The sequence below is a fragment of the Podarcis gaigeae genome (assembly GCF_964106915.1).
Source record: "Podarcis gaigeae genome assembly, chromosome: 2".
In the NCBI taxonomy this organism is placed as follows: domain Eukaryota; kingdom Metazoa; phylum Chordata; class Lepidosauria; order Squamata; family Lacertidae; genus Podarcis; species Podarcis gaigeae.
Genome location: NC_139679.1, coordinates 125,228,173 through 125,241,758, shown reverse-complemented (window position 1 = coordinate 125,241,758; position 13,586 = coordinate 125,228,173). Strand labels below are relative to the sequence as shown.

Sequence of the window (13,586 nt, the reverse complement as noted above, 5' to 3'; positions counted from 1 at the left end):
CGTCAAGGGTGAAGTGTTGAAATAAAACATGATCTCTGGTGGCATCATATAGCTTGTAGCTGGGACCCAGATACGAAGGCTGCTTGCACCCGTGACTGAAACAAAGTGGTAGTCTAAATGTGGTTTGCCTTTTTAGTTTTATAAGATATGAAAATCGCTTATGCTTGCAATTGGAACCCATAGTGGTTAACACACAAAACTAGGGCAGCTTTTGGTGTGCTGCTTTTGTCAATAGGTAAATTCTGGGGGTGGGACTTGGACCAAATAAGGGCAATAAGGAATGGGCATCGGGATCCTGGGAAATGAGTATAATTGGGCGGTCTGATAGGCTGTAACCTCTGCGCTGCCCTCCAGCCAATTGGAGGACAGAGGAGGGACATTTGCCCCCGGGGGGAGGATAAACGCCTGTGTTGTTCTGACCTGGGTGTGCCTGAATAGCTCCCCCATACTTGCAGAGATGCTTTTCTTTAAATAAACTTTGCTACTTCACCAATGGGCTCAGAATTCATATGAAAGGCTTCTAGGGCTTTCAGCTTTAGGAGCCAGGGTTTTATTCCTCAGAGCAGAGAGTGGGCACTGCCAGAGCCTCTGGCAGCAATGTGCCCGGCAGTGGCACAGGTGTGTGTTAAATGCTTCACTGTAAGCTCCTAGCCAATTATCCCCCAAATAAGAGACACAGGGGAGAAACCATACGGATGATTATAATGTGGAAAGGTGTTCAGTGGCACAGGTGTGTGTTAAATGCTTCACTGTAAGCTCCTAGCCAATTATCCCCCAAATAAGAGACACAGGGGAGAAACCATACGGATGATTATAATGTGGAAAGATGTTCGGGCAGGTCCCAAACTTGGAATGCTAAGGGACAATTGTGGGAATGTTAAGGATAGTAGGAAAGGATATGTTGAATAAACAATATCCTTCCTTCACTCACGCTAGTGAATGATGCAGCAGAGCAGTTTCCCCTCAATATAGCAGGAAGATAGTTTGCAGATTCGTTTGAATCTCTTGAGTTAAGTCATCAAATCTGGCTTGCCCAGATGGATTATTCCTCGTGTCCCTTTTTGGTTAAAATAATATTTATTAAAGTTTCAAAAAAGTTACAAGAATAAGAGGAAAAAAAGAAAAAAAATAGAAAAAATACAGAAAAGTAAAAACAATTAAAAACAAATCCAACTTTCCATGTCTTGTCTTTCATTAACTTGTTTCCCTGACCTCCTCACACCTCCCTTTTTTGTATTCTAGTTCAATTAGTTATTTCAGCAAGTCCTTCCCATTTTTACTTTTATCTTAGTAGTTTATCTTAATCTATTATAACTTTACTGTAACATTACTGCTAAAACCACATAACTTCATTCCAACATCCTTCTAACATTCCTTAATATTGCAATATTTCTGTAGATAGTCTTTAAACTTCTTCCAATCTTCTTCTACCGACTCTTCTCCCGGGTCTCGGATTCTGCCAGTCATTTCCGCCAGTTCCATGTACTCCATCACCTTCATCTGCCATTCTTCCCGGGTGGGTAGATCTTGTGTCTTCCAATACTTTGCAATAAGTATTCTTGCTGCTGTTTATTCCTCGTGTCCCCTTTTATCCCTCTTAAAAGACACAAGAGTCTTTCCTTAAAAATTTTTTTACTCACATTCCAGTTCACAATTTGATCCCTGAAAGGAGTCTTCTCTTCTCATGAAGTAGCCAAAGTATTGGAGCCTCAGCTTCAGGATCTGTCCTTCCAGTGAGCACTCAGGGCTGATTTCCTTCAGAATGGATAGGTTTGATCTTCTTGCAGTCCATATGACTCGCAAGAGTCTCCTCCAGCGCCATAATTCAAAAGCATCCATTCTTGGGTGATCAGCCTTCTTTATGGTCCAGCTCTCACTTCCATACATTACTACTAGGAAAACCATAGCTTTTACTATACGGACCTTTGTTGGCAAGGTCATGTCTCTGCTTTTTAAGATGCTGTCTAGGTTTGTCATTGCTTTTCTCCCAAGAAGCAGGCGTATTTTAATTTCGTGACTGCTGTCACCATCTGCAGTGATCATGGCGCCCAAGAAAGTAAAATCTCTCACTGCCTCCATTTCTTCCCCTTCTATTTGCCAGGAGGTGATGGGACCACTGGTCATGATCTTCATTTTTTTGATGTTGAGCTTCAGACCATATTTTTGCGCTCTCCTCTTTCACCCTCAATAAAAAGTTCTGCTGGATTTCTCAGAGGCCTTTAATACCATTGATATGTGGATGATACCCAGTTCTACCTCTCTTTCGAATCGGAACCAGTGAAGGTGGTGAAAGTCCTGTGTGAGTGTCTGGAGGCAGTTTCAGGATATATAGCGGCTAACGGATTGAGGTTGAATCCTGACAAGACAGATGTACTGTTTTGGGGGACGGGTAGGCAAAATTGGAGAATTCCTGGTCCTGAAAGGGGTAACTGTGCCCCTGAAGGACCAGTTGTGCAGCCTCGGAGTCATTTTGGACTCACAGCTGTGCATGGAGGCACAGGTCAATTCTGTGTCCATGGCAGTGTCTACCAGCTGCCTCTGGTATGCAGGCTGAGACCCTACCTGCCCGCAGACTGTCGCTCCAGAGTGGTGCATGCTCTAGTTATCTCCCGCTTGGACTACTGCATTGCGTTCTACGTGGGGCTACCTTTGAAGGTGACCTGGAAACGACAACTAATCCAGAATGTGGCAGCTAGGCAGTTGACTGGTAGCGGCCAAGACCACATAACAACACCAGTCTTGAAAGACCCACACTGGCTCCCAGTATGTTTTCAAGCACAATTAAAAGTGTTGGTGCTGACCTTTACACCCTAAGCGGCCTCAGCCCAGTAGACCTGAAGGAGCATCTCCACCCCCATCTTTTGCCTGGACAATGAGGTCCAGCTCCGAGGGCCTTCTGGCGGTTCCCTCACTGTGAGAAGCGAAGTTACAGGGAACCAGGCAGAGGGCCGTCTCAGTAGTGGCGCCCGCTCTGTGGAAAGCCCTCCCATCATATATCAAAGAAATAAACAACTATCTGACGTTTAGAAGACATCTGAAGGCAGCTGTGTTTAAGGAAGGTTTTAATGATTGATGTTTTCATGTACAGTGGTGCCTCGCAAGACGAAATTAATCCGTTCCGCAATTCTCTTCGTCTAGCGGTTTTTTCGTCTTGCGAAGCAAGCCCATTGATGGCTTAGCGGATTAGCGCTATTAGCGGTCTAGCGGCTTTTAGCGATCAGCTGAGAGGCGGCTTATCAGCGGAACAGCTGATAAGCGGCTTAGCGGCTTAGGAAGGGGGGGAAAGCGAAAAAAACCCGCGGGAACTTGCAAGATTTTTTCGTCTTGCGAAGCAACCCCATAGAGAAATTCGTTTAGCGAAGCGCCTCCAAAACGGAAAACCCTTTCGTCTAGCGGGTTTTCCGTCTTGTGAGGCATTCGTCTTGCGGGGCACCACTGTACAGTGGTGCCTCGCAAGACGAAATTAATCCGTTCCGCAATTCTCTTCGTCTAGCGGTTTTTTCGTCTTGCGAAGCAAGCCCATTGATGGCTTAGCGGATTAGCGCTATTAGCGGTCTAGCGGCTTTTAGCGATCAGCTGAGAGGCGGCTTATCAGCGGAACAGCTGATAAGCGGCTTAGCGGCTTAGGAAGGGGGGGAAAGCAAAAAAAACCCGCGGGAACTTGCAAGATTTTTTCGTCTTGCGAAGCAACCCCATAGAGAAATTCGTTTAGCGAAGCGCCTCCAAAACGGAAAACCCTTTCGTCTAGCGGGTTTTCCGTCTTGTGAGGCATTCGTCTTGCGGGGCACCACTGTATTTTTAATATTCTGTTGGAAGCCACCCAGAATGGCTGGGGTTAATAATAATAATAATAATAATAATTTTGAACTAATTCTTCAGTCATGTCATGCTTCTGGGGAGTCTTCCTGCAAGCAGACCACTGTGTACATGCGTACACAAGGGTTTCACAAACCTGGGTTTCCATCTCTTTTTGGAAGATAACTGCTAAAGACATAGGAAAAACAATCATCGGAAAACAAATAAATATTGATATTTATTTATTTATTTATTTATTTATTTATTTATTTATTTAAATAATAATAATATATATTTATGAAGACAACCCAGTTTAGGGAAGTTTTTTATGTTGATGTTTCATCATGTAAATAAATAATAATAGTCACACATACGTATATACGCATATTATTTAAACTACACAAATAGTTGTAATAAATCATCACGGCCCCTGCGTCTTATTACTGCCTCCTTATTACCTTGCCCAGTCTTAAGCAGACATGGATTATGTCCTTCTTCTTCTTCTGGCCTTTTTGGGGAGCCAGGGAGAGTCTCCGTAAGACCCTCAACTTTATTAAAATGATACAATAACAAAAGTAAATAAGGAAAAATAAGTGTGCAGCTGCCACCCTGCTGTGGAGGGAAACATAAATCCATCAGCTGATACACAACTAGGAAGCCCCCCACTCCCGCCCCCATTTCCACTCTCCGCTGGAGGGAGAGAGGCGACTTGGGGGCAGGAGGGGCCAAGAGCAGGAGGCCAGAGGCAGCGCCATCTCTTCCTGTTTCCATCCCAACACAGGCAAGGGCTGCTCTGCGAACGTAGCTCTAGAGGCGCGCGCCTTCGACAAGGAACCCGAAGTGTCTATAGGTCGGAAGTTTCCAGGGGGCCCAAAGGACCCCAGGGAAAGTGGGAGGTTTTCCGAAGGGGAGGAGGGGTGTGGGTTGACTAGTTCCCCTCACCCCCCTACTCCGCTTTATTTTGGGGGGAAGGAAACCGGAACAGCGAGCAAGGGAGGCGGAGGTCCAGAGAGGACAAAGAGGTAAGGAGGCTGCGTGGGGAAAGGGGGCGATTTAGGGGTAAGGGAAAGAGGAAAAGACAGAGACCCCTCCCGGGAACAGAGCCATAGCTAGGGGGGGTGGCCAGCCGGGGGTGGTGGTTGTTTTTTGCACCAGGTGACGCCTCCAGCAGGGCGCCGTTGAGGATGTCTTTGTGGGGACGTAAATATCCCCAATCTGGTCTTTGACTCGGGGGAAATCCAGCCTAGTTTCACTCCTGCATGCAAAAAAGCCCCTCTCCTGGGACTCATAAGCAGGGGCTCCGATCCCCGCAATCCTGCTGCCAATTGGGGGCCCAACACCTGCAGGGATTGCGTGGCAGGATCTCCTTTGCAGCCCCCCACCCATGTTTCTTTTTCCTGGGGGTCCAGGAGGTGCTCAAGGCCCCCGATCCATGCACTCCAGCTGCCATCTCCTTTGCAGCGCCCTCCCCTCCACACGAGTCTCTTTTCCCCGGGGGCTCAAGCGATTCTCGGCAGCCCTGCACCGCTTGGGCGCCTTTGCGAGAAGGAAAACGTGATGCCCACCAACGGGGTCCCCCCCCCCTGGATTTGATCCCAGGACCCAAACATGAGGCGCCCCGCTCTCTGCCGTTCCCCGCCTGGCCGGAATCCCTCAAGGCGCAGGAGCGGAGTCCACGAAAGGGTTAAAGGAAGTGAAATAGGGCTGGATAGAGACCCCCCTCCCTCTCCCGCCTCCCTGCCCGTCTTGGGAGGTCCCTCCGGATGGAGAGGTTGGTGCGCAGAGGGCGAGGGGTGGGCGGTGCCAAGGGGGTCTCTGGGCGCAGGGGTGCCAAGGGGGTCTCTGGGAGGGAGGGAGGAGGGCAGAGGATTTTGGTGGGTTGAGGGAGGAATGGCAGCATCCCTGGGGGATAGAAGCCCAGCCGAGCAGAGAGGGAGGGAGGGAGGGAGAGATGTCTCCATCCTTGGGCGCTGGAGGAGGAATCTCCGGTGGTGGGTCTGCCTTGGCTTCTCCTTCCTGCCCAGGAATCTGCCACTCCTTCAAGTCAACCGGAGAGAGAAAGAGTTGTCCCTGATGGTGGGGTTTTTTCCACTGATCCCCCCCCCCCCATTTCCCCCATGGAAGCTCCATCCTCTCCCCACTGATCCTCGAAAGCTACTGCATGGCTGGCTGTGGGCTGCATTATACCAAGTCAAACCCTTGGTCCACCTTGGAGAGCAGAAGAGAGAAAAAGGTGGAAGGTCCTGGGAGGCCTTCTCCAAAGCAGCTCTTTGCTTCTGGAAGCCCCGCCCAGGAAGTAGCCAGAGACCTCTTCCTCTCTCTCAGGCTCCCATCCTTAAGTGTTTCCAATGGTTAATCAGTGGTGCTGATGATGTATATATACCAATTCTACAATGTGGGAGAAGGATGCTATAGAAAGGCTTTCAGGGTTTATATATAAGTACCGTATTTTTCACTCTATAACACGCACCAGACCATAACACGCATGTAGTTTTTAGAGGAGGAAAACAAGAAAAAAATATTCTAAACGATATAGTGGATATATGATTTTTGTGGTTCATGCTGTGACCACAGACATGTGATCTGACAGTGAGTTTGAAGTAGCCCAATGCAAAAATCCTGAGGATCCATGTGGATCCATGCTTTGTAACCACGAAGGAGGGAAGGAAGGGGAAGCATGGATCCTCTGCTCACAACTACAGCAGATCCCCCCCGCCACCCGCAGGCATTCGCTCCATAACACGCACAGACATTTCCCCTTACTTTCTAGGAGGAAAAAAGTGAGTGTTATGGTGCAAAAAATACGGTATATCCAGAAGGCATTTCTATTACTGTTATTTATTGTAGGCAATGTCAGAAGCTCCATATAAAGCACTCAGGAGTCCAGCTGTGTTGCAAGGAGGGCTTTATTCCAGCTGCAGTCCTGCAGCATCATAAAGTACCATAAATCAGCCTTCCTACATACAGGGGAGAAGCCATTGTGGAGAAGTCAAGCATACCTCTGTATACAAGCTGGCTATAGACCAATTAGGCAGTGCACCATCTCTTGGGATGCTGACTCACCACATGAAACTGAGTCAGCATTTCCACTTATCATAGTGTTAACTCCTTGATACCCACAACACTCCCACACAATCGTCTTAAGGACTCCACTCTCAATTCGTGTAGCGTTTACTGCTTAGCCTCTTCTTTTAGGATCAGAGTTCTACATCTGCTTCTTGGCCTCCCTTCTCTCAGGCTCCCATTCTTAAGTGTTTCCTCTGCATGGTTAATTGATGGTGGTGGTGCTGAGGGAGCCAGGAATATGGGGTAAGGATGCTACAAAAAGGTTTTCAGGGTTTATCGGTAAGTATATCCTGAAAGCATTTCTATTACTTTTATTTTTTGTAGGCCATGTCAGAGTGGGTTACAAACGGAGATACAATCTATCAGCACCCAAAGATCCATAATCCGTCCCAGTCTGGGGCATTTCCATGATAGACAATATCTGTGGCTGGAGGCTCTACACTCAGGGCTGTACATCTGCAGGCCTGGAATTGCCAGTATTACAGGCAAGGGTTGGGAACTTGCCAAATTTACAGACTGTATGTGAGTGAGAGTTTGTGTGTGAGGTGATAGTTTACAGCAACCGTGTAAGTTTTCCCATCCGTAACTTTTCATGAACCGATAATGCGGTAGGAATTCCAAAATAACTACGCAAAATCGACAGAGACTCTCAGGATAATGGAGATTGCGAGTCTTCCTGGTCCACAGTCCACATCCTCAGCTTGCAGCCCACAAATGCTGAGACCATAAACCTTTTATTAGCCCTTAACGGGACACCAGCTACTTTGTTAGACTTTCTTCAACACATGAATATTATTGAATACTTTTCCAGTGACGTAAATAGCACTTCCGTTTTACTTATTCCACACAGGAGAGAATCTGATCTGCAAGTCTGAGCTCAACTCCTTCCTTGAAACCGAAAAATACAGAGACTTTGAGAGGTAGGTCCTTCCTCTTGCCTGGGAGACTGTATCTTGTACATGAGAAAAGTCCTGCTGGATTAGGATCAGGGCCCACCTCGTCCATCATCCTCTTCTCACAAGGACCAGCCAAGGAGAACCCCCTCCCCCAGCAGGGCCAACAGCTGTCTCCCCACTCAGGACTCCCAGCCCCTGGGATTCAGATGAATAATTCCTCTGTAGGGGAGGGGGAGTAATAGCTGGGAACTGAAGGACTGCTACTGAAATGGTGGGTGGTTCTGGGACTTCCGGGTCGGCGCCATCGCCGAATGGCGGACTCCCTCCGAGCTCCGGAGGGAGCCGGCTTGGCAGGGGCTGGGTCCTACCGCACCGGCGATGCGGGGACCCTTAAAAACCACGGCCAGAGGAGGCCGTGGACATGGAGACTCGGCTGGCACCGTTAGCGCTCTCCCGACTCGTGAAGGAGCCTTTTTAAAGGCTACGGATCGGGTGCCGGGGAGAAGCGTGGTGCTTTGAGTTCTCTGCTATCCCTGCCGAGCGCAGCCGCATGCCATCCGGCGGAGAGCGCTGACTTCTTCTATTGAAAATTCGGCTCTAAAGAAGAACCCGTGAGTAATTGGAATATGGACTAAAAAAAAGGGGATAAATTTTTAAAATTCGGAGCGAACGGGGGAGGCGGAAAAAAGGAAGTCAGCCCACCCCTAAATTGTAGAAGAGCCAAAACAAAGGACTGGACAACTAAGATCGAGTGTAACCTTATCTTGCCGAATCAGCAACTTCGCGAGGGAAAATTATAAGATTGAGCTGGAGGAGAAAAGTGGAATTGTTTTTTTTAAAAAAGCAACCCCCCCCCCCCGGAATCCCTGGAGCGATTCGTGAAACTGCCTGGAGAAAAGCGATGGAGGTATTGACAGCTGTCAAAGAGCTGTCAAAAAGGAAGGTTAAAATAGAGATTTTGTTATGAGGACTTTGCCGGTTATATTTGTTATAAATTGAATATAAACTGTTTTAAATATCGGTCAACAAGCTACTTGGTCTGGTGGATGTGATTCTGGAAGGGAACTTTGCTACTGCAATGCACCTAGAGGAGCCGAGGGATATTGCATGTGTTTTTCACAGGAAACTTGGAACAGTTGAATGGAACTTTTAATCTCCTGGGAAACTGCAGGAATGGAACATTATTTTGTCTACAGAGGTCTACACACTACAGGAAACAATGGAACTATTTGTTGGAAAATGAAAGGAACATGATGCAATGCTTTGCTCCAGGAATAACAAGCCTCTGCAGAGACACTAGAAACTTTTGGAAAAAGAACATTTCTGTGGGAGAACAGAGAAATAAAAAGGAGGAGATTGATTGACAAGAACAAGGAAATAACAAGAACTGGACAGAACTGGGGGAACATTTGGGATATTCAGGTTTGACAAGCTTATGGATACAAAATTGGAGTTTTTACTCCTGGATATAAAAACCTGGATAGAAGAAATGGGCCCTTTTTTGATAGACTCCTTCTACGATTGGACATCCGTAATCAAAGACTGGCAAAGAACCTGAGGGATATAGTGTAATGTGGGAACTCCAGGAAGATATTAGAAGTGGTGGGATAGGTGAAACGCAAAGGGGAAAGAGGGGAGGGAAAATTGGAATCCAAAGGCTGTAAAATTATTATTCATATTTATCTTATTTCCATCTGTACTATGTTTGAAAGGGGGAAACTCGTGGAAGGGTATAGATCGATCTTAGGGGATGGGAATTTGGATAAATTGGGTTATTGATGATGAGTGTAATTTGGGGATAAGAACTTGTTGAATTTAATTGCTTATTTGGAAGATTTGGAACACAAGAGGGGGTAGGGAGGGGAAGTCCTAGTTATTGGCAAAAAGTTTATAGATTGGATTTAATTTGTTTTGATTTGTTTTAATTTGGAAAACCTTAATAAAAATTATTAAAAAAAAATGAAATGGTGGGTGGTTCTGAGAAGGTGGACACAATGGAGCCGCCTCAGGAAGTAAATGGTGCAGGATTAGGGAATGTGTGCAGTTGCTTGGAGTGTATCAGGAAGATGTTACACATCACGGAGGATGGTGGGAACAATACAGATATTTAGCTTTTTCAGAGGAGGAGGAAGATGGAGAAAGTGTGTCCCTCCAGATGTTGTTCCAGTAGAACTCCCATCTTCCCTGGCCGTTGGCCATCCTTGCTTGGGCTGATGGTACTTTGAGTCCAGCCACATCTGGAGGGCCAGAGGTGTCCCACCTCAGCATAGATGGTTCCTCTAGGAGCTCAGACTCACTTGGGAGGTCCAGGTGGGTGTGGATACCAAGGGTTACTGAGACACATTTTCAGGGATTATGTTTGATGCCTAGGCTCCAAATCCAAGGTGCCCACACTAAATGAAGGTCTGGATGATACCCTCAAAGAGGTCTGGTTTATATTCCAGAAGACGGCCAACCAGGGAATAGATGTGAAGGTTCTGAACTGAGTTACAATCGAGATTCCGAGTTACAGTTCAGGCTGAGAAATGGAGGCAGGGATCCTAAATGTCATCTAAAAATGGTTTCCCCCCTCAGGCTCTCTTCTGGTGGACGCATCTCTGACTGCACCTCCTCTCTCAAAAGTCAGATTCTGTCCTTCCACCCCCTTTTGTTGACATCCATCTGCCTCGAGACATAATGTAGAGTCTCCATGAGGTTGAAGTCAAACAGGGGTGTTAGAAGCACAGACGTGACCCCCGCAGAATACAAGCCTGGGCAGTGTGTGTGGAGGTCCTGGGCTGCCTACACAACAAGGTCATCGTCTCCAGCAGGGTGGCCCCGTTTAAAAATGCAAAAATCCAGACAGAGTTGTTGAGCTTTTTAAAAATACAAATTCTCCCCAAAAGAAGCAGCTTTTGAGCTTTCCTGATATTTCCCACCATAGAAATCTTCGGAATGTAAGGGAGTCTGCCACGCTTCCCTGTCCCTGCTTGAGCCTCAAGCTCTCTTCCTGGCTCCAAGCAGAGTATTGCAGCAGCGGTTTTGCCTTGTGTGGATGATAAATCCCAGTCTGTACACAGGCTTCTTGCTTAATCTAAGAAGGCTTTATTATGTACAGAAAAATCATCATAAATCACCCCGGAGATCGGGCGGACATTCTCTCCGGCTCAACAGCTAAAAGGGAAAGGTAACTCACACACAAAGAAAGATTCCCGTATGTGAACAAAACTAGGCCTCAGGATGTGAGACGTCACACAGAACTGTTTAACCCTGTAAGTTCTGGTTCTCCTCACAAGAAACGGCAGCCTTGCCATACGTCTGGGTGAACCTTTTGCCGATCTTGTGAAAATCCTCCTCGATTCCCGGGGGGGGGGGGAACAGACCTATGGCAGCCCTACCTTCTCAGCCTTCTTGATATGGTCCAAAGGGAAGCAGAGCAATATTTTTCGCCCCAGGAGTTACCGGAAGGAGGCGTACAAGGACTCCACCCAACATGTTGCAATGTATTTGGACCTATAGAAGCTCCATATAAAGCACTCAGGAGTCCAGCTGTGTTGCTAGGACGGCTTTATTCCAGCTGCAGTCCTGCAGCATCATAAAGTACCATAAATCAGCCTTCCTACATACAGCGGAGAAGCCATTGTGGAGAAGTCAAGCATACCTCTGTATACAAGCTGGCTATAGACCAATTAGGCAGCGCACCATCTCTTGGGATGCTGACTCACCACATGAAACTGAGTCAGCATTTCCACTTATCATAGTGTTAACTCCTTGATACCCACAACACTCCAACACAATCGTCTTAAGGACTCCACTCTCAATTCGTGTAGCGTTTACTGCTTAGCCTCTTCTTTTAGGATCAGAGTTCTACATCTGCTTCTTGGCCTCCCTTCCCAGGTTGATGAGCCTCTCACTTCCCTCCACGGCACTTGCATAAATAACTTGCTTGACCATTGACTCACTATTGGTCTCGTCTGCTCAATGTGCCAGAGCCTGTCATCACATGCCGTGAAAGTCCCCGTCTCACCAAGGGATTGAATCATAGAATCATAGAGTTGGAAGAGACCACAAGGGCCATCGAGTCCAACCCCCTGCCAAGCAGGAAACACCATCAGAGCACTCCTGACATATGGTTGTCAAGCCTCTGTATAAAGACCTCCAAAGAAGGAGACTCCGCCACACTCCTTGGCAGCAAATTCCACTCTCGAACAGCTCTTACTGTCAGGAAGTTCTTCCTAATGTTTAGGTGGAATCTTCTTTCTTGTAGTTTGGAACCATTGCTCCGTGTCCGCTTCTCTGGAGCAGCAGAAAACAACCTTTCTCCCTCCTCTATGTGACATCCTTTTATATATTTGAACATGGCTATCATATCACCCCTTAACCTCCTCTTCTCCAGGCTAAACATACCCAGCTCCCTTAGCCGTTCCTCATAAGGCATCGTTTCCAGGCCTTTGACCATTTTGGTTGCCCTCCTCTGGACACGTTCCAGTTTGTCAGTGTCCTTCTTGAACTGTGGTGCCCAGATCTGGACACAGTAGTCCAGGTGAGGTCTGACCAGAGCAGAATACAGTGGCACTATTACTTCCCTTGATCTAGATGCTATACTCCTATTGATGCAGCCCAGAATTGCATTGGCTTTTTTAGCTGCCGCGTCACACTGTTGGCTCATGTCATGTTTGTGGTCAACCAAGACTCCTAGATCCTTTTCACATGTACTGCTCTCAAGCCAGGTGTCACCCATCTTGTATTTGTGCCTCTCATTTTTTTTGCCCAAGTGCAATACTTTACATTTCTCCCTGTTAAAATTCATCTTGTTTGTTTTGGCCCAGTTCTCTAATCTGTCAAGATCGTTTTGAAGTGTGATCCTGTCCTCTGGGGTGTTAGCCACCCCTCCCAGTTTGGTGTCATCTGCAAATTTGATCAGGATGCCCTTGAGTCCATCATCCAAGTCGTTGATAAAGATGTTGGATACGACTGGGCCCAAGACAGAACCCTGTGGCACCCCACTAGTCACTCTTCTCCAGGATGAAGAGGAACCATTGATGAGCACCCTTTGGGTTCGGTCAGTCAGCCAGTTACAAATCCACTGAGTGGTAGCATAGTCAAGACCACATTTTACCAGCTTCTTTACAAGAATATCATGGGGCACCTTGTCAAATGCCTTGCTGAAATCAAGGTAGGCTACATTCACTGCATTCCCTTCATCTACCAGGGTTGTAATTCTGTCAAAAAATGAGATCAGGTTAGTCTGACATGACTTATTTTTCAGAAATCGATGCTGACTATTGGTGATCACAGCATTCCTTTCTAGGTGCTCACAGACTGTTTTCTTAATGATCTGCTCCAGAATCTTCCCTGGTATTGATGTCATACTGACTGGGCGGTAATTATTTGAGTCCTCTCTTTTCCCCTTTTTGAAAATAGGGACAACATTTGCCCTCCTCCAGTCTGCCGGGACTTCACCTGTTCTCCAGGAATTCTCAAAGATGACTGCCAGTGGTTCTGAGATCACATCTGCCAGTTCTTTTAATACTCTTGGATGCAGTTCATCTGGCCCTGGAGACTTGAATACATCTAGACTAGCCAAGTATTGTTGTACTATCTCCTTAGTTATTCTGGGCTGTGTTTCCTCTGCTGAATCATTTGCTCCAAATTCTTCAGGTCGGGCATTGTTTTCTTTATCGGAGAAGACTGAGGCAAAGAAGGCATTGAGGAGTTCAGCCCTTTCTGTGTCCCCTGTTTGCATTTCACTATCTTCTCCTCTGAGTGACCCCACAGTTTCTTTGTTCTTCCTTTTACTACTAACATACCCATAAAAGCCTTTTTTGTTGCTTTTAACCTCTCTAGCAA

The 13,586-nt window shown here is 46.9% G+C and overlaps 1 protein-coding gene across 9 annotated transcripts in view; it reads left to right on the top strand.

Moving 5' to 3' along the window:
* The window catches only part of LOC310837570 (uncharacterized protein), a 47,215-nt gene that overhangs the window by 9,989 nt on the left and 23,640 nt on the right, over positions 1 to 13,586 (top strand). The window contains exons 1-3 of one of the 9 annotated variants that reach the window (XR_014560581.1): positions 4,197 to 4,817; positions 7,712 to 7,781; positions 10,681 to 11,574. The exons of 1 other annotated variant lie outside the window; for it this stretch is intronic. Coding sequence is in view for 2 of the 8 variants with exons in the window: in XM_083724375.1 (XP_083580501.1) it covers positions 5,559 to 5,566; positions 7,186 to 7,346; positions 7,712 to 7,781 (239 nt within the window). In the remaining 6 variants the exon portion in view is untranslated. 7 more of the 9 variants (XR_014560582.1, XM_083724376.1, XM_083724375.1 and 4 more) reach the window with 7 other exon arrangements.